Consider the following 19,839-nt stretch of genomic DNA (forward strand, 5'->3'; position numbering starts at 1 on the left):
GATAATAACTTGGAAATTCACTTTGTGATTTAAGAAAAAATATCCCTCTCTTTCCGAGAAAACTTAAGTCTGACCAGGAAATAATAAAAAATGAAGGCATCTTTAGCTCTTTCTTTTTTTTCAGAGAGAGAGAGTGTGCATGAGCTTGCAGTGAGGAGGCGGGGAGCAGGGAATCTTAGGTAGACTCCATACCCAGCACTGGCCCAACACCGAGCTCAGTCTCACAACCCTGAGACCATGACCAGAGCCAAAATCAAGAGTCAGACACTTAACTGACTTAGCTTCCCAGGCGCCCCCTAAAATAAAGCCATTTTTTAGAAGAAATTATAAACATATAAATGTAAAATCAAAGCTTATCTCTTGGGATAGAACAATGTTTATCAGCAACTTTAAACTGTGCCTCATTCCCATACAGTGCTAAAAAAAGCACTGTAAGTTTAATGTTTTTTAAGAATCTACGGGGGGCGCCTGGTCGGCTCAGTGGGTTAAGCCTCTGCCTTCGACTCGGGTCATGATCCCAGGATCCTGGGATCGAGCCCCGCATTGGGCTCTCTGCTTGGCAGAGAGCCTGCTTCCCGCCCCCCGCCCCTCTGCCTGCCTCTCTGCCTACTTGTGATCTGTCAAGTAAATAAATAAAATCTTAAAAAACAACAACAACAAAAAAAGAATCTATGGTGGGGGGGCCTGGGTGGCTCAGTGGGTTAAGCCTCTGCCTTCGGCTCGTGTTGTGATCTCGGGGTCCTGGGATCGAGCCCCGCATTGGGCTCTCTGCTCCTCGGGGAGCCTGGTTCCTCCTCTCTCTCTGCCTGCCTCTCTGCCTACTTGTGATCTCTCTCTATCAAATAAAAAAATAAAAATCTTAAAAAAAAAAAAGAATCTCATCATTATCTTTCAAATAGCAGAACTGTACCACATCATTTTTTGTGTTAAACCAATTAATTTACCAAACTTAAATATTTAAAATATGCCAGTTTCTGTACCCCTGTCTAGGCACGTCATTTAAAAAAACCTGAAGGAACCTGGCCTCTCTTGATCTCCCAAAGGCCTGAGGGATGTGATGAGTTAAGTAACTAGATGGAGTTTTAAGGGCACTCTCTTGGGACGGAGCTGCAGGACACAGGTAGGAGCCTGACTCTGGAGGCAGGATGCGAAAGGTTCAGTCCCAGCTTTTCCACTTATCAGCTGGGACCTTGGAAACTTTTGTGTCTCGGTTTTTTCATCTGTTAAGGGGGATAATAACAGTATTTGTCTTATAGGACTTTGGGGGATTGAATGAAATAATACCGATTATTAAATTAAACTTGTGAAAATATGCTTGATACACAACACTCAATACAACCTGATATCAAAAGACAAAAACTCAGATTGTATTACCTCTGAGTCTGTTTCCTCATCCGTCATATAAGAGCGTCAGTCTTAGCGGATTTTGAATGGGGAGCTGCTCTGGTATCCCTCAGAGGCCTTGAGTAAGGATTCCTCTCTCTCAACTTCAGCTTTCTCATCTGGAAAGCCAGGGTCATAAGCATGGCTGCCTCATAAGAGGGTGACGAGGATGAAGATGATCTGGAGAAGCATTTTCCATACTGCCTGGCTCACGTAAATGTACTAGTGTTACCCTCTGCATTATTTATGACATTGGTCACTGTTTGCCTCTCTGATTTCTGAAGGGGTAGGATGCTAACGCAAGCCCTTGTTAGTCGCATTTGCAAACCTCTTAATGGTGCTGACCAAACTCTAAATGCAGAAGAGTAAGCAGATATGCAAAGTTAAAGTTGTAAATTCAGGTTTCAAAGGCTTACAAGATTAACGACCCACATTATCATACTGAGCTCCCAGCTACTTCAGTGATCAAATGTTGCACATCTGAGCAATGCAGAGGCAGCAAAGACCCTGCTTAAAGAACTTCCGCCACTAGACTAACTCCACTTAAAACTTTTAAAGCCACCTCGATGCTTGTGTCTGCTCTCAAATGTCTCTTTAAAAAACAAAAGAAGGAGAAAATCCTTAAGTGGTGGCAGTTGGTTAATACAAAAGAAAGTCATACCACTCCATAGACAGAGATGGCTGTTCCTCATCCTTGCTGCACAGATACAGTCTGATAACATAACCAGAAGTGAATTTATTTATTTTTTATTTATTTTTATTTCTTAAAATATTTTATTTATTTATTTGACAGAGAGAGACACAGTAAGAGGGGGAACACAAGTGGAGGAGTGGGAGAGGGAGAAGCAGACTCCCTGCTGAGCAGGGAGCCCAACGTGGGGCTCGATCCCAGAACCCTGGGATCATGACCTGAGTGTAAGGCAGACACGACTGTGCCACCCAGGCACCCCATAACCAGGAGTGAATTTACTTTGAAACTAATGAAGTTTGGATTTGAGGTCTCTGCACCTGTGTGGGCTTGACCCTAATTTTATATTCACAATTTGGTATTCTTGCATTGAAAAGAAGACCCCTAAGTTATATCAATGTCAGGCCCCACAAAACCTGGATCCACCCCTGATATAAACCAACTGAATTTAAATTCAAGAAGGGAGTTCACCATTTAAAGGACTCTTGAAGTCAATTCTTAGGTTAAACAGATGCTCTTTCTGGTTATGAAATACTATCCTCTGCCAAATACGTGGAATATCAGACCAAATGCTCTGAACAGGATTTCAGAAATCTTTTAAGATTTGATCAATACATACGCAGAGTAAATAGTTAGATTCCTACCCACGCACCTGTCTACTAAATTCCAGGTGGATTAAAGATCCAAACCTATAAATGAAAATCCATAAAAATACCAGAACAAAATACAGGGCATGTGTATAACAACGGCTGGTGAAACCATTCTAAAATCACTCAAAACACAAAAATATTGACAAGTCTGATATGTGTAAGAAAAGACAAAAAGTTAACACTCATACTATATGGCACTCCTATAAATCAATTAGAAAAAGATAAACAATACAGTATAAAAATGGGCAAGCTGTAAACACTTGATGCACAGAGGAAAGAAATACAGTCACCAGTAAATCTGTGAAAAGATTCTCAGCCCACACGGTTATCAGGAAATAAATACTTAAAAAAACAAAAACAAAAAAAACTCTTTTTCTGTCAGAATAGCAAAAATTTTGAAAGACTGATAGTATCCACTGTTGATGAGGATGCAGAAAAACAGGTATTCTCACATGCTGTTGTTAAAGGTTAAATTAGGACAAAACTTTCCGAGGACAATTTGGCCATACATATTTAATGTTTTTTATTCTGATAAATACACAAAACTCACCATTTTAAGCAAACAATTCAGTGCATTTTAGGATATTCAAAATGTTGTACAACCATCACCACTCTAATTACAGAATATTTCTATTTCGCCAAAAAGAAATCCCATACCCATTAGCAGTTAAGTCCTGATTTCCTCCTCCTTCCAGCCCCTAGCAACCAGTAAATCTACTTTCTGTCTCTATGGATTTGCCTGTTCTGGGCATTTTATAGAAGTGGAATCACACAATAGGCACCTTTTGTGTCTGGCTTCTTTCATTTGGCATTATTTAAATTTTAAAGGTTCTTATCCTTCGGCCCAGTTATGCCATTTCTTGGTATTCATCCTAGAGAAAGACTGTTCATATGTGCCCAAAGAGGCATATGCAAAGATGTTCGCTTCATTCATTTAAATAATAGGAAGAAAAACAAACCTACATATCTACCAATAAAGAGACATTTAAATAATCCAGTCCCTCCTTTTCAGGAAATACTGTTCAGTAGTTTAAAAATGAAGTGGGACGATCTCTTTTGATAGTTTTCAGTAAAAATGACAGCTGTATGGGAGTTCCTCTAGAGTAGCCAGAGGAACTAGAACCAGAGCTAGAAGTGGGATTTCAGGGACTCGGAGATGGGGTATCCCCTCTTCTGATGGGTTCTTACTGCATCCATCGCTCTAAAGAGGTCATGCCAGTTCATAGTCCTTTTCCACCAGCACACGAACTCAAACGATGCTCTCCTATTTACAAATCCTTGTCAACCTTATGGGTTTGAAATGGTATGTTAGTCTTGCTTTTAATTTTTCTTTTTCTTGAGTACCAGTGAGATTGAACATCTTTTTGTATTTACTGACCATTCTCATGTTCTCTTCTATAATGTACCTGTTATGCATGCCCTTTGTACCCACTTTTTTTGCTGTCTTTTTCTCATATACTCAAGAGTTCTTTATATTCAGGGATATAGCCACAATTCTGCTAGTAGAAATCAACCTTAAGCGGAGAAAGCTTTTGCACATGTACACAAGGACTCATATAAAAAGATTTTCAGTAAAGCACTGTTTATGATAGGAGGAAAAAGGAGGAACTAAACCTACCTCTTCCTTAAAGGGGGGATGGATCAGTAAATTATGTTTACTCATCAATGTCCACCACATAACAATTAAGATCAACGTACATCTACACATACAACATAATACATCTCAAAATCAATGTTGAGTGGGGAAAAAATATCAATGTCTAAAAGCACAAGCCAAAAAAGGGGGGAGGGATATGCAAAGTATAGCACCATTTATATTCAACTTTTACATCCTGGATATTTTTTCAAGTTGGTCTCCTCCCATCCAACTGAACAATGCCTGAGGTGTGACCCCAGAACCTCTTACCAGTTCGACCACCATATAGCCTTCTAACAGGTCTCCCTGCTTCCAAACCTGCCTCACTCCAATCTGTCCTTCACAGAGCAACCAAAGGGTCTGTCTAAAATATGAACCCTTCACTGGCTCTGTACCACCCACATGATCAAGTTAAGACCTGTTCATAAGACTTTATGATCTGGCCCCTTATAGACCTCTCCAGCCTCAACTCTTGCCACTCTTCACCTATACTTTACATATACCCAACTTTTTTTTTTTTAAGATTTTATTTATTTATTTGACAGAAAGAGATCACAAGTAGGCAGAGAGGCAGGCAGAGAGAGGAGGGGAAGCAGGCTCCCTGCTGAGCAGATAGCCAGTTGCGGGGCTTGATCCCAGGTCCCTGAGAGGATGACCTGAGCCAAAGGCAGAGGCTTAACCCACTGAGCCCTGCAGGTGCCCCTATACCCAACTTCTTAATTGCCTTTTGACACTCTGTCCCTAACTGGCATCAAAGAGTACCAAGAAACACTAAGCCTCTTTTCCCACCATTCATTTCTCTCTCTGAACCCTAGGAGTCTATAGGCTAGTGCTACATAGAACTCTCTCCCAAAGTCATTTTTAATAAGAAAACATTTCAAACACCAAAATCCAACAGGTGGCTTAAAATATTGCAAGATGGTTTGCTGTGTCATGTCACTGGACCCAAAAAAACCCCCCAAAAAACAAAAAACAAAAAACCCAACAAAACCCAGCTCAGACATTTGATTCAAACATTCAAACATAACTCAAACTCTAACCAAGAAATACGGTTCTTGTTAACTGAACCATGTGATTAATATTTGTATTTATACTTTGAGGGTAATTGTTTCTTTATGTCTTGGAATTAGCTGTGTCTGTATCATTCGAACAGCTGAAATACTGTAATGAATACATTTGTGCATAATTACATTCCATGTGTTAATGAGCCCGATTCCCTTTCCGCAACCACACTTCTAAAGTTCCTTTCTGTTTCAGAAAGGTTGTGGAAGAAAACAAACTGAATATGATGGAAGGAAACCAGTATGGTTTGCTGGAAAGTTTGGACTTATGTGACCCTATAAATGAATCTGGAATTTGGTACGAGGCAGTGCGTGCTTCCCAGAGACTTCCCTCACACACTACCCAGGGAGGCAAGAGCCGAGTGCTGAGTTAGGCAACCGGATGTTAGGGTTCTCATCCTGGCTCCACTCTCACGTTCCATTCTGTTTCAAATCCTGTCCATCAAGAAGTGGGCTATAGGGGCGCCTGGGTGGCTCAGCGGGTTAAGCCGCTGCCTTCGGCTCAGGTCATGATCTCAGGGTCCTGGGATCTAGTCCCGCATCGGGCTCTCTGCTCAGCAGGAAGCCTGCTTCCCTCTCTCTCTCTCTGCCTGCCTCTCTGTCTACTTGTGATCTCTCTCTGTCAAATAAATAAATAAAATCTTTAAAAAAAAAAAAAAGAAGTGGGCTATAAATTCCATTAAAAAGGAATTAACATAAAGTATTATGACATTAGACAAATTACTAATCCTTTCTGAGCCTTCAATTCCTCATCTGCAAAACGGGCATAATAGTCTCAAGCTGCAGCTCATGGAAAAGACTACACTGAGTACCACACGAAATATTCATGTGTAACAATCTGTAAAACTGTAAAACATTACAGGTGTGTCAGATCGTATTAATACTGTAATCAGAGGCAACTTTGTAATATTAACCAACAGTCCTAGAAACCGGAAGCAAGCTATAATAATCTTTTGCAGACTTGAAGCCATAGATTACCTTTATTTGTAAGATCCTGAAAATTTACACCGGAAAAAACAGTTAGAACATCCTCCTCCATATGAACCACATATGCTGTCTGTGAATCACTTTCATCTCTAAATTAGTCGGATCCAAATTAGTAGGGCTTTCCTACAGTGAAATCTGTTTAAGCAAACATCTGCTGGTTCCCTGAAAAGTTGTTTTTTTTTTTTTTCCACAGGTGGCCTTTGAATTTGTGGCCCAAAATCCATGCAAAGGAAATGTAGCCTTTGAGGCTGAAGCCCTTCAAAGAGAGGTAATGTCCTTGAGAGTTTGGGTCTCCTCTCAGCTGGGGAGAAAGCGTGCTAAACAGGAACTCGGTTCTGGGCCAGGAAGTGCTCGGATTTGATGAGAGTGACAATGACTGCTTCATCACTGTCAGGGCAATACTGATTGAAAGGACACATTTTTCCTGTTATTAATATTCTTAATCAAAGCATAAAAGGAAGCATATGTTTTAGTTGAATCAAGGCCCATTTTCTGTTTTTTCAATTACTCATTTTTCTGGGCAGCAGAAGAGGGGAGGCACAAAACACAATCCCAAAGCCATGAATTCTGCCCTTAGCTTTACCCAAGATTGTCCAAATGACCTTGGGCAAATTGCTAAGAGCAGATACTCGCTTTTGTGTCTGTATCTGTGACAGAGTCAACAATCCCTCCTCAGGCCTGATGAATACTCAGCAAATATTAGACGAGTCATCAAATCATTGAATTGATTCTGGTGCTTCTGTTAGTCTAACCAGCATGAACAGACTCTTTCCCCCACCCCCAAATGACAGGCCAGTCATTTCCTGGCTTTGATCTGAAATTTTATTAAGCTACCCTAAAGAAGTGGGCTAAGAAGTTAAGAGTGTCTTACTAATTTTTATAACGCCCCAGGGAAATGGCTTTGTGGACACCTCTAACAAAAAAGGAAAATAAAAATGGAAAAGATTATGCAAAATCACAAAAGTAATGAAAGTGCCCCAATTCTGGGGACCTTTCCTTATGCTGCCGTGGGAGGCAGGAAGCAGCAGAACCAAATACACGGGCAATACCTGAGGGATGTGAAGCGCCCCTGAATGACCCTGCAGTTGGTCTTTTTTTTTTTTTTTAACTTTATTTTTTTTTTACATTTTTTTTTTTTTTGGAGTTGGCTTTATGAAAACAGAGACGATAAAACACAAGAGCGGTGTGATCCTTCACCACAACTCCCAATCCGTGGTGACTTCTTCTCTGTGAATGACACCACGGCAGCTCCACTGGGCTCAGGGCATCAAGGGGCCTGCCGTACCCAGCCAGGCAAGCGTGCCCGTCAGGGACCGATGAAGGAGGGCATTCTCTAGGCATTAGGGTGGTTCCCGCATATAGGGTGGCTGGTCCTCGAAAGATGAGTTTGGGGCCTTTCTGACCTAAAGGCTATAGTGGGGTCCGAACTGGAGACCATAAGTTCATTTTCCCTGGCTAATAAAAAGTCCTGTGCATAATGAGATTACACGGACAGACAACTCCCCAGAATTCTCACAAGATTACACAGAATCTGGGACAGGGATAATGGTTTCCCCCAACCCATAAGCCCTAAACCTCTCCCTCCCAGGGAAAGTTTCTCTGAAGCCTAGAAAACCCAAAGAAACAAAAGACGGCAGTGATTCCCATGACACACATTAATGCCAAGGAGGGAGGCACTTGCCTTCTTCGAGCCTACCTTGGCCTGGACGGCGTAAGAAGCCAGGAGCACAGAAGCCTCGGGAGGGCAGTAGATCTTCTCATCTAAAATCTGCTTCTTTACCTAAAAGGGGCAACAAGGGAGACATGACACTGTGTGCGTGGAAGTGAGCTGTGCATGCTGGTCACGGCAGATGGCTGCAGGGTGTTCTAACGAGGGCTGCCAACCCAGCCTGTTAATGATTTTCTGACAAAGGGTACAATTTTTTTATTGCTGCAGACAGGTTGGGAGTTCAGGGACTGAGAAGTTATTGGTAAGATGACTACGCATAAGAAAAACCCTTATCTCTTCTGTTCCTGATCAAATGCTGAAGAGGAAAAACACTTTTCCGTGGTTAAAACAGAGACTGATCTCGGGACTATGACAGAGGGGAGCTGTGAATTCGGGAAGTGTGAGGAGCAGCTCTGGTGGAGATTGTGGCCTCGGCCCCTGCTGAGCGCACACAGGAGGAAACGGAGTCTACTTTAAAGTCTTAACATAAGAGAAAAGTCAGCAAGGCCACTGAGTTATGACTGCAGGGGGGGAAAAAAGTCTATCACATTCAAAATGCCTGCTCTAAGGAAAAAGGAAGCAATAAAGTTTGATTGATTAAACTTTTAAGTACATATGAGGTCCAGGAAATATAATTCTTAAGCTATAATGTCGAATTAACATATCTCATTGCATTTAACTTCTTAGAATGGGGCAGCGTGTGATTTTCCAGACACGGAGACAATGAGAGCCTCACCAAGTGGGGACACTGAAATAAACACAACAGGAAAGCCAACTTCCTTGTCACAGATGTCAAGACTCACCAGATTCCTAAGAGTAGTAAATTTTGCCTTGCTCAGCCACGAAAACACTCCAGTTCTTCAGTATGAGGGAAAATTAAGCCAAAGTCACATGCGGGATGGGCACTGCTTCTAAGGAAGCACTAATAAGAAAACCATCTCTGCAACGCTAGCGCGTTCTGGGGCCTAGGAGATCATTATGTGGTTTTAGTCAAAGCAGTGCAAGTTCCTAACCCCCTGGTTTCTTTTCAAAGGGGGAAAAAATCCACACTACAGAAAAACTGCAAGGGTGTCCCTTTGAAGGAAAATGTCAGGGACAGGGATGCATGCATATATGTGTGTATATGTAAATATATATGCACTTGTGCATTTTTTTGCAAAATAAATTATTTGGGGGTTTTACTACCTTTAACTTAATATTTACTGGACGTAACAATCCGAAGCTCAAACTAATTATGCGAGGACTCTGTGACAACACACATATATCCACTTTGGGAAGTCACATAACTAACGCCCCGGGCAGTCTTCTCTGTTACTGACAGCAGGCACCTTTGGGCACACGGGCAGCTCCAGCATCAATCACTACAACTACCCATGAAACCGGGGCAGCGCTCTGATCAAGCAGTAAGAACACCAGCAAAACTGACAGGGTTTTCATCCTCCCACTAAACCCCACTCACTGTGCCCCCAACGGCCAACCAGCAGTCTTTGAACCCACAATTACAGAGCTCCGCCTTTCTTCAATTCGGTTGAGCAGTTACTTCTGGAATGCCTACTGGGCACTCGATGAGCCTTGCCTGTAAGGGGCTTACACTCTAATGAAGGAGCGGGAGACGAATAAGACATTTATAGACAATGGGCAGCATGAAGCACAGTGTTTGAAGTTCTACCATGTGTGGGATTAGCCACATGGAGTTAAACTCCAACTTACTGGCATTGTGAAGTCCTGTCTCAATGACAGCAGATTTCAAACTTTCGGAAGAACTACTTTTTCTAAGACCCTCTCTTTGGACTTCCTTTGTCACTCCTAGGTACTTTCCACTCAGTGACAAGAAAAGAGGATCCATCCTCAAAGAGGCTTCCGGTCAGGTACCCCTTCGTATGTCACCACGGTTTTGCCATCTCCTCGGACACCCATCCACATCACTCGAGCTTAGCTCTAGCCTGAAGACTCTTCCCCCTCACTATGGAACCAAACGGACTGCCTTCCCAGAGGCAGAACATCTTCACACTGCAAAGGCGTCTGTGGTCAACTCTGAGGGGGCCATCCAGGCTGCCCTGGTGACCAGGCCTGGGGGAGTTCTTGCAGAATGAGCAGGACTAGCATGCACTTGTGTACCTGCAAGAAGAAGAGATGCTGCGTGATCTCCTGAACCAGCTCCTCCTCTGCATTCTCAGGATAAAATTTGGCCAGGAAGTGAAAAGTGACCGGCTCTTCCTTTGAAACATCATGATCCAGTACCTGCGCGGTTACAGAGCAAAGGAAGAACAAGCTATGTTGGCACCTGTTTTCCTCCCCTGCCACCACCAAAGAGCCTTTTGCAGGGAGCATATAAATATTTTTCCCTCTCTAAATTCATCACGTTTCCCAAAGGTTATGATCTTACGGTTTGAACCATTCACAAAGCCATCTATAACAAGGGGGAATGTTCACCTCCCATGGCGTTTCTGAACCAAATTAATCAATATCCCCGAGGGGTGAGTGTAACTGAGATTATTAAGGCACAGATGTTCTCAAGGCCACAGAGATAGTTAAGAACTAGAAATTTTTAGCTCAAAGGTATTGGGCACTATCCTTTAAAGTAGGATGAAGGGTTTTTTAATTTTCTAAACTCGTGGACTCTTCCTTTTTTTTTTCTTGCTGCCAACCCCCAATAGGTCCATATTGGGAGGGAGCTTAGAGATGATGGACCTTATCTTTGTGAAATCCCCTAAACATTAAGTGAGCAACAAAAGACAAATGTGTCCGTGGTGGCAACCCTTTGCTTTAAGGAACCTCTAGAGATGCCCTACGAAATACTTGAGCACAGTCAGTAAACCATGCTGCCTTTAACCTTCCAACAATTTCATCCACCCACTGAAAAGCCTGAACCATCTGCTCTCCAGAATGAATTTCATTTCAGGACATAAACATGCCATGTGACAGGCTACAAGGCTCCATTAACATGTGTCATAATTTATTTCCTTTGAGCAGCAAGGTTCCACGGCTCCTGATGCCCCCAATCTAATATCCATTTGGCCAACACTCAGGTATGATTTAAAATTTACTTTGCGAAAGAATCACAAAAACATACAGAAAATTCTGCTGTCTTAGATAGGTAGTTCTTTGTGCCCCTACCCAAATTCCAGGGGGCAATGTCCAAGAGACCCACAATAAACCAGATCTAGCACATGCTCACTGACATTGGCACATGGTGGCACTCTGATGTTCATGATCGTTGGCAATTACCATATGAAATTTATAACCAGCGGAGAGTCCAACATGAAGATTCAGATTACTGTGTACATATGGAAACACAATTTGAACATTTGAGCTTAGAGTCAAACTTGTAAAAAAAAAAAAAAAAAGGAGGCATTCATTGTCTATCATGCCATGCAGCGGATGATAAAAATTAATTGCAGATGGTACCATTTGGGGTAAGGATTAGACACTGACTTACTTTGAGAGGGGTCTTTTAGTGGTTACTAACAAAACCAAATGGCCCCGTTCCCAAATATCTTCCCGGTTAGGTAGGCAGGTAAGTAGGTAAGTGTGCCTCCGTGTGCACATGTGAATCCACACAGACAGCAACAATTCCCCATTCCCAGGCAATATCCGTTTCTAAGCCACATTAGAACTGCTGGGAGCTCCAACTTGTCTTTCAAGCCTTAGAAGCCCCAGAGAATCATAAAGAAAAAATGGATAGTCTTTCTTCACCACAGGAACCAGGGCACTCTCTATTCCTTAGATCATGTGAATGACTAAATTGAGTTGGGCCACAGTATTTCTCAAAGACTTAAAAACATTCCCTAAAGAACATGAGTCCCAAGCAAACCTTTCAAAGATATAAACTGTTAAAAAAAAAAAAAAGGATAATATCATAGTAATTTTTATTCATAAAGCCTGACTAGTGGTTCGATAAATTGAACAGCATAAAGCCAGAAGCTTTAGTGATGATGAGTAAAGAAGCCAGGGAGGGCAACAGTTTCCTCCTGGTTGGTTCTGCGGGCCTAGGAGAGTGTGTGAGGAGCAGAAAGCCTGTGGCATCTCGGGGACCTGTTTTCTACACAACTTACTTCAGGACTTGCCCCCTTCTCTACTGGGTGTCTTTAGTGCCCCATGATGAGCAAAGAAGCTAGGCACATGCTCAGGGAAAAACCAGAGCACACACCAGCCTCACTGGTCTCATCAAGTTCCAGCCCAACCTTCTTGTCCATTTTGAGCCAGGCCACGGTGTCCTTGATCGTGTACTGCAGTCCAAAAAACCAAGTTTCCCGAAGCCCCAGGGTCCGGCATACCAAGTCGAAGAGGTCCTTCCCTTTCCACTTCATCTGGAATGTAATAGACCAAAAGGGAGGGTGTTGTGAGCAAAAGTCATAATCCACTTGAGTAAAAACCTTTTTTCTCTGCGCTCCCTGCTCTCAGGTTCCAAAACATGTGGATGACACTAAGACGAGCACAGCAGAATCCCTCAATAATTTTAAAGCTTCCTACACAAACCATGAGTGGGAAAAATACCAATTAGAGCTTAATGGCTTAATCACTGCAAAGCATACACAATACCTCCTTTGGACAGTTCCTTATAGATCTTAATATCCCCAAAGCTGCTAATTTAGGAAAGCTGGTAAATAAGCACCTTCATTTAGGAGAGTCCAGCCTCTTGAGTTAACCCAGGGAGATGGCTAGCTTCTAGGACATTAATTGATTTTTTTTTCAATTGATTAATTGATTTTTTTTCCTTTTAAAATCATGACACTGTCCTTTGATAAAAAGCTACCAGGTTTTTTGTTTTGTTTTAAAGACTAGACTTCCTGCAAGTTTTTTTTTAAAAAGCAACAGAGGAGAGGAAATGGTAACAGAAGTCCTAAATCATGCACAGAAAGAACCATTAGCGACCAGTCAGCCAGACCACAGGTCTCTCCTAACCCAATGCAGAACTGAGGCTAAAGGGGAGGGGACTCAGCCACAGTCACACAGAGCAATTTCAGACTCTTGTTATTTAAACTTGGGGATGAAGAGACACCAATATACTGCAGCAAGCTTACCCCACAGCTTCACTTTCAAAAGGACCTAAAGCAAGGCTGCTAAACCCTTTTCTCAGCTTCAAGCTGAGAAAATGGAAAAGCAAGTTCAACATCTCACTAAGAGAGGAAAATGCCCAGTCGTCTTGGTAAATGTTGCCACCTTGTGGTTTCCAAGTTCAATCACGCAGGATGTTCCCACACTAGCCCCAGGCTCGCCCCTGGGCCCCCAGCTCCATTCCCACCCCCTCCATCTGGTGGACATTCAGATATACACTGGGTGCAGCTGTGAGCACATGAGACACATCCCAGAGATGGAGGTCACAGTAAGAATAATTTGGGGATTCAAATGCAAAGTCGCCAGACACCAGAAGGGCAAGACCACTCAGGTGCAGAAGCATCTGTCCTTCTGCCCTCATTAGAAATCTCCCAATGTCCTGGCACACGGAAGATGCATAATGAAAAGGACTGGGAGAAAATCTAGGGGTTAGAGACAGGTTATAAAAGCAAAAGGAATAAGTAAGTTAGACCTCTGATACCGGATTGACTTTTGCTAAAACCTGATTGTACAGAGGATTTTTCAAGTAGACCTTCTATTTTTAATATATATGAATGAACAGTGTGTTCTCTATGAGGTACTCAACAGGAGAGCCCATCCCTTCTCTGTGTTTACAAAGAGCAAAGTAGCAAGCTAGATGGAAGGGCACCAAAACCGCAGCAGACAAGTGGCTGAGATATGAATTGGCTTTTGTCCTTCACTGGGGCCATTTCTACTGTCTGCCCTTCCAGCTCCGCCCCATCAGCTCTCCGTGACTTCAGTGAGGCCCCTGGAACACTACAAAGGTTGAGGTCTTTAGAAATGATTTTGAGTAGAATAAAATAAAATGACAAGTTCTATGTTAAAAAAAAAAAAAAGATGATCTCCTGCAAGGCTTATTACTAAATGTCGGCACACCCATTTCTCCAGTCTGATAACAGCACAAAGGTTTTTTAATTCACGGCAGGTTTTAATTCCTACAGGCAGACTTCAATGAAGAAATGTTACTTTGGAAAACTAGAAGCTTCGGGATGCTGATTATCCTCTTGTCTCTATTTTAAGCCAGTACATAGTACATAAATTATAAATGACTACCTTTCTACAAGATAATGTAACGCTAAAGAACAGACATTAACTTGGAGAAGTTGAACACCCAAGGGTCAGGAAGCTCATGGCGTCGATTCCCAGGCTGCCACAACTCCCAGCCACAGTGGGGCCCAAGCTCAGCCACAGAGGGGCCGTCAGCAAGCAGGATGAGCACTGCATCTCAACCAAGGCTGTAAAGAGGATGAGTGAGTGAATTTCTTGACTTTGGGGGAGTTTAAATTCTCAAGCATAGTATGGTATGAATGCAGTTTTCCTGTATTCCTTTCTACTTCTTTGTTTTTAAAATGCAAAACAATCCCTGCCAAATGCAAACAGACAATGTCTTTGTTCTCAAGAAGCTTCCAATAGTGAGGAGGGGGGGTGGAATTCTCCCACGAATTCAGAATGCCCTATTTAGATTCTTAACTTTGACTCTAAGGATCACAGAATGCCAGAGTCAGATTTGAGCCAGAGTAATTACCTACTGTTAGACCCTTCCCTTTCATTATAAATAAGGAAACTGAGTCACAGGTTCTTCGGCAGCTTTCTGAGTCAGACACTGGTCTTCTCCCTGGTGATCTAAGGTGGGCAACCCCTCAGTTCCTCAGTGGCCTCTCTGCCTGTTCTGAGGGCTTCCATTTGTCTGGCTCTCCACCAGCACTCCCCAACCACCTTTTCCAGTAAGAAACTCATGTTGTAAACTCTTCTCCTGCCCTGAAACCAAACCCATTCTTGGAAGAGCCAGATACTGCTTCTTTACGGCTCAATATGAATTAGCCTCAGCTATCTCTTACTCTTTCAGTAAGCACCACAGAGCCCGTCCTCTGTGCCCAGCAATGCCAGACACGGAAAATGCAAAATGGTAGACTCATGGTCCCTGTGGGAGACACAAGGAAGGACTTAAGTAAGAAAAGGTGTTAGAGAACAAGAGAGAGCTAGACGAAGGAGGGAAAGAAAGAACTCTAAAAAAGAAAACCATGATATCTACAGTGAAATTCAAGTCATCTGGTAGAGCTGAGACAGACAGCCTGAACTCAAGATGGGGTGTGGTGGGAATTCGGTGCCATGTGGGGCCAGGTGGCTCGCCATGGAGTCCTTGAAGACTCTTGGGAAGAGGGGTGATGGGATCAGATCAGCATTCTGGAATGTGCTTCCATCAACAAGGCAGAGAACGGGTTGGAGGAAAGGAGCCTAGAATCAAGAAAAGAAAAAACAGAGGCCAACTTTGCCTGGATGAAGGAAGTAGGAGAGAGGGAAGACAGACTGAGCACTGGAAAGGAGGGAGTCGCAGAGCTGGCTCCTGAGTGCCAGTGGGGACTGAGGGAACAAGAATGACGAGTGACACCTGCATTTCTGGCTTGAGCATGAGAGATGGCAAACAGGAGGAACAGCACGTTTCAGGGGGAATAGATGAGCAACCAAGTGTCAGACAGGATAAGTTAAAGTGCTGGAGGAAACCAGGTAGCAATGTGCTAAATTCATTTGATTCTAACTCTTATTAGCTCTATTTATAAAAGAAGATGCTCTATCATTAAGTAATTATGAAGTTTTTCTTTTGGGTTAAATCTAACCTCCAACATGTTGTGTACCTACATGAGGTTCTACTTTTCAACATGCCCTTCCCCAAGTGTATGAGGTTTGCTTAGTCCTCCTAATTTGGGCTTCTCCTTCTTCACAAACAAGAACCACTGGTCACAGTTGCTCTAGGTGGTTCCCATGACACTCTGTGAAGGGAGGTCCTAGGTTGTGAATGGGCTTCTCTGGTGCCAGCTGACTCACCAGAATGTGACCGTGCCTGTCTTTACAGTTTTATCAGCGACCCCCTGCACTGTGCCGATGCTGTAACATGATCTGAATGTCTCCCAAGATTGCAGGCGCCTCAGAGCAAGAGTGACATCGGTCATCCTCTATTGCCCACAGCACCCAGCTGACTTTGTACATACAAGACACAGCAAACAATGACCATCCAACAGAAGACTTGTCTAATTCAAAAACCCAAAGCTCAAAAACTTAAAGCAAAAATTAGCCCCCATAAGGGACACCTGGGTGACTTAGTCGGTTAGGTGTCCAACTATTGATTTCGGCTCAGGTCTTGATCCCAAGGTCATGAGACTGAGCCCCACATTGGGCTCCACGCTGGGCATGAACCTGCTGAGAATTCTCTCTCTCCCTCTCCCTTTGCCCCTCCCCGGTTCCCCTCCCTCCCAGCTCACACACGATCTAGGCCTCTCTCAAAAAAATAATCTGGGGCACCTGAGTGGCTCAGTAGGTAAAGCATCACCTTTGGCTCTGGTCATGATCCCAGGGTCCTGGGATCAAGCCGCACAATGGGCTCCCTGCTCAGTGGGAAGCCTCCCTCTCCCTCTGCTCTTCCCCCTGCTTCTGCTCTTTCTTGCTCTGTCAAATAAATAAAATCTTTTTTTTTAAAAAAGGATTTTTTAAAAATCTTTCAAGAAATACTTGGTGAACACAGATTGTGTCTAAGCACCACCCAAGGTACAGGAGATAGAGAAAGAAGACAGTCTCTGCTCTTACAGAATAGGACTAGGGCATGAGTCAATCAGGAACAGATAATCACCTCCCTCACCCTACACACAATAATCAACTCCAGTTATGAGTGCCACACAGGGACCCTCAGAGGGTGTAGGGACCCCTAAGAAAGAACCCTCTATCCTGGAGGGGTGGGAAATGGTATCTAAATCAACTATCACGGTAGGAGAGAAGCGTCAAGTGAACACTGGGCTTGGGGAAGGAGCAAGCCGGGTAGTGTGTTCCAGGCACAGGGAATAGCATATGCAAAAGTCTAGAGGCAAAAAGCTCAGATGGGGGCACCTGGCTGGCTCAGTCAGTGGAGCATGTGACTCTTAATCTCAGGGTCGTGAGTTCTAGCCCCACATTGGGTGTAGAGATCACCTAAATGAACTTAAAAAAAAAAGTGGGGGGGTGTCTGGGTGGCTCAGTGGGTTAAGCCTCTGCCTTCAGCTCAGGTCATGATCTCAGGGTCCTGGGATTGAGCCCCACATTGGGCTCTTTGCTCAGCAGGAAGCCTGCTTCCCCCTCTCTCTCTGCCTGCCTCTCTGCCTACTTGTGATCTCTCTGTCAAATACATAAATAAAATCTTCAATTAAAAAAAAAGAAACAGGGGAGCCTGGATGGCTCAGTGGGTTAAAGCCTCTGCCTTCGGCTCAGGTCATGATCCCAGCGTCCTGGGATGGAGCCCCGCATCGGGCTCTCTGCTCGGCGGGAAGCCTGCTTCCCTTCCTTTCTCTCTGCCTGCCTCTGCCTACTTGTGATCTCTGTCTGTCAAATAAATAAATAAAATCTTTAAAAAAGAAAGAAAGAAAGAAAGAAAGAAAGAAAGAAACAGCTTAGATGGTCCTTGTAGGAAATGAAAGCATTTATAGTTCAGTTTGACTGGAGAACACTGCTATACTTCTAAAAAGACCAAAAGTACCACCTAAAACCAATTCTTTGTCAACAAACTCCACCTCTCGTTTTAACCACAGAAAGTGGTTACCCACCAAAAAGTTATTCAGGTGACTGTTTTCTCCTTTGTTTCTTCCAAAGGATAGAATATAACCATATCTAGATATTCTAGATACACGGGAGAGAAGTGAAATCATTACTAAGATGGCTGCCTCTGTCCACTAGGGTTTAATTCTTTCCAGGAGCCGGTCTAAGAGGCAAAGACAGGCGATAGTTACCTAACATCAGTATGAATCTCAGCGCTGTCACTGTGTGACCTTGGGCAAGTTATTGAATTTCCTTGTGCTTCGCAACGGGGCTGATAAACAGACCCTGTCTTAGCAGATTGATCTAAGGATTAAGTGCATTAATATATTTTAAAAGCCTAAATACTTTAGTAAATATAGTGCCCAGCCCATGGCAAATACTCAATAAAGGCTGGTTATTATTCATTCTAAGCCCTCTTCCTCTCCTTACATTCTCAAGTGGTGCCGTGTAAAGTCTCCCGGTCCTGTTTCACTCCAGGGATGATGGATGACAGATCAGAAAGGGCACCATCAATTCTCATCGAGCTACCCATGCTATCACTCATTTGACAAACATTTATTGAGCACCCACTATGTCCTAGTCATTGTGCTCGGCACGAGAGATAAATGATGAGTTCAGGACAAGACGCTGTCCCCATTCACGTCTGACAGGGAAGACAGGTAGGTAAATGAATAACGAAAATGCACCCTGGGAAATGCTAACAGAACAGGGAACACAGTTCAAGCCTGAGGGACGGGGGTCAGGGGCTTCACGGAGGGGATACTGTCTAAGCTGGGTCTGGGGAGCCAGGCAGTAGCTGGTACCCTGGTGAAGGGGCTAAAGAAAGGGAAGTCATGCCAGCTGGAGGGAACAACATGTCTGCCACTCAGGTCCAAGCTGTTGCAAAGTGAAGGAATGTTCTTTGCACTTTTCTGGTATATGACGAGCAGCCTAATTACGCTATCTGCAGTACTGAATGTTCAATGCGGTACTGAACACGCTTCCGCCCGATGCATGTGACGCTTCGGACTCCACAAGTTGACGGCGAACTACGCTGCTCGGTCCCTGATTCCGAACGGCCATGCGTCCCGTAACAATACCTGCCAGGTCTCTAAGAAGCCACAGCCAGGGGGATGAGGCTCATGTTTATTTTGTTACTAAAATATTTCCTTTCCTGATACCTTTTAGCCCATAAGCCTTTTGGGCTTTGCACTTAACATTACTTAAAGGTCTTTTTGTTAGGGTTTGTCATATTTCCCGGACAGACTGCCAAAAACAGAACAGCTCCTGGGTCTGCTGAAGTGTTCACTGAGGCCCATGTCTCCACCTGGCCAGAGTGTTTGAACTGCTCCACGCACACCAACACTGCTCCCCTCTCAGCTTCCTGAAGAGCAGGGACACTCACAGGCCAGGGATCATTTTGCAGACAGAAAAAGAGAGACGGCAGGACTGAGAAAAGCGATCTGCAGGGAGAAGAAGAGCAGGGAGGAGCGCAAATCTGGACTCCACAGTTGTCAGCTCCTGCTCCGCGGGCCTCGTCCTCAAGGTGCCCTTCAAGCAGGAGGGGCCTAATGGAAGTGAGCCTGGAAGTACAAGGCTTCTCGCTTTGTGCCTCTGCTCTCCCATTACTTTAACAGTCTGCAGTGCTATTTCATAGATATATACTTGTGCCTGTATCAGAGATAGATGCGTATGAACTTTATAAACAGGACTAAGTGCTGTCAGCTTGTTATTTTTCGTGGGGGCTGGATTTATGAGCTTTACCCAAAGTGAAGTGCTTATAATTTATCAACCCAGAATGTTTTAAGTAAATAGCACTAAGCACTCACCCTCCGCAGCAGGAACAGAGCGCTTTTCTGTTGTAGGAAGCAACTGGCACCAATAAACTACAGCGCTGATTAGGGTCTATTACCCCAGGAAACGTTATGAATAACAACCACAACGGTCGTCTTACAGTTGGCCAGGTTTGGACGCACAGCCCTAAAATTTCTTTCTTTTGAGCCTTCACACTGCATTCTCCCACTCCTTTCTCTGGGCCGTGCAGCCATCAACAATCGAATCCCTCTCCTTCTTACTGATAGAACCAGGGAGGGTCAACAGGAAACCAGCCA

At 43.7% G+C, this 19,839-nt stretch overlaps 1 protein-coding gene across 4 annotated transcripts in view; it reads right to left on the reverse strand.

Annotated features, from left to right (window-relative positions):
• LOC111160001 (neurofibromin 2) overlaps positions 1-19,839 on the reverse strand; it is a 78,805-nt gene that overhangs the window by 39,194 nt on the left and 19,772 nt on the right. For all 4 annotated transcript variants that reach the window (XM_022522756.1, XM_022522753.1, XM_022522755.1 and 1 more), the window contains exons 2-4: positions 12,298-12,423; positions 10,232-10,354; positions 8,102-8,185 (exon numbers count right to left, since the gene is read on the reverse strand). In XM_022522756.1, the coding sequence (XP_022378464.1) occupies positions 8,102-8,185; positions 10,232-10,354; positions 12,298-12,423 (333 nt within the window). The remainder of the gene's footprint in view (positions 1-8,101; positions 8,186-10,231; positions 10,355-12,297; positions 12,424-19,839) is intronic.

The sequence above is a fragment of the Enhydra lutris genome, unplaced genomic scaffold (genome assembly GCF_002288905.1).
Source record: "Enhydra lutris kenyoni isolate GAN:26980312 unplaced genomic scaffold, ASM228890v2 scaffoldscaffold73, whole genome shotgun sequence".
Classification (NCBI taxonomy): Eukaryota; Metazoa; Chordata; class Mammalia; order Carnivora; family Mustelidae; genus Enhydra; species Enhydra lutris.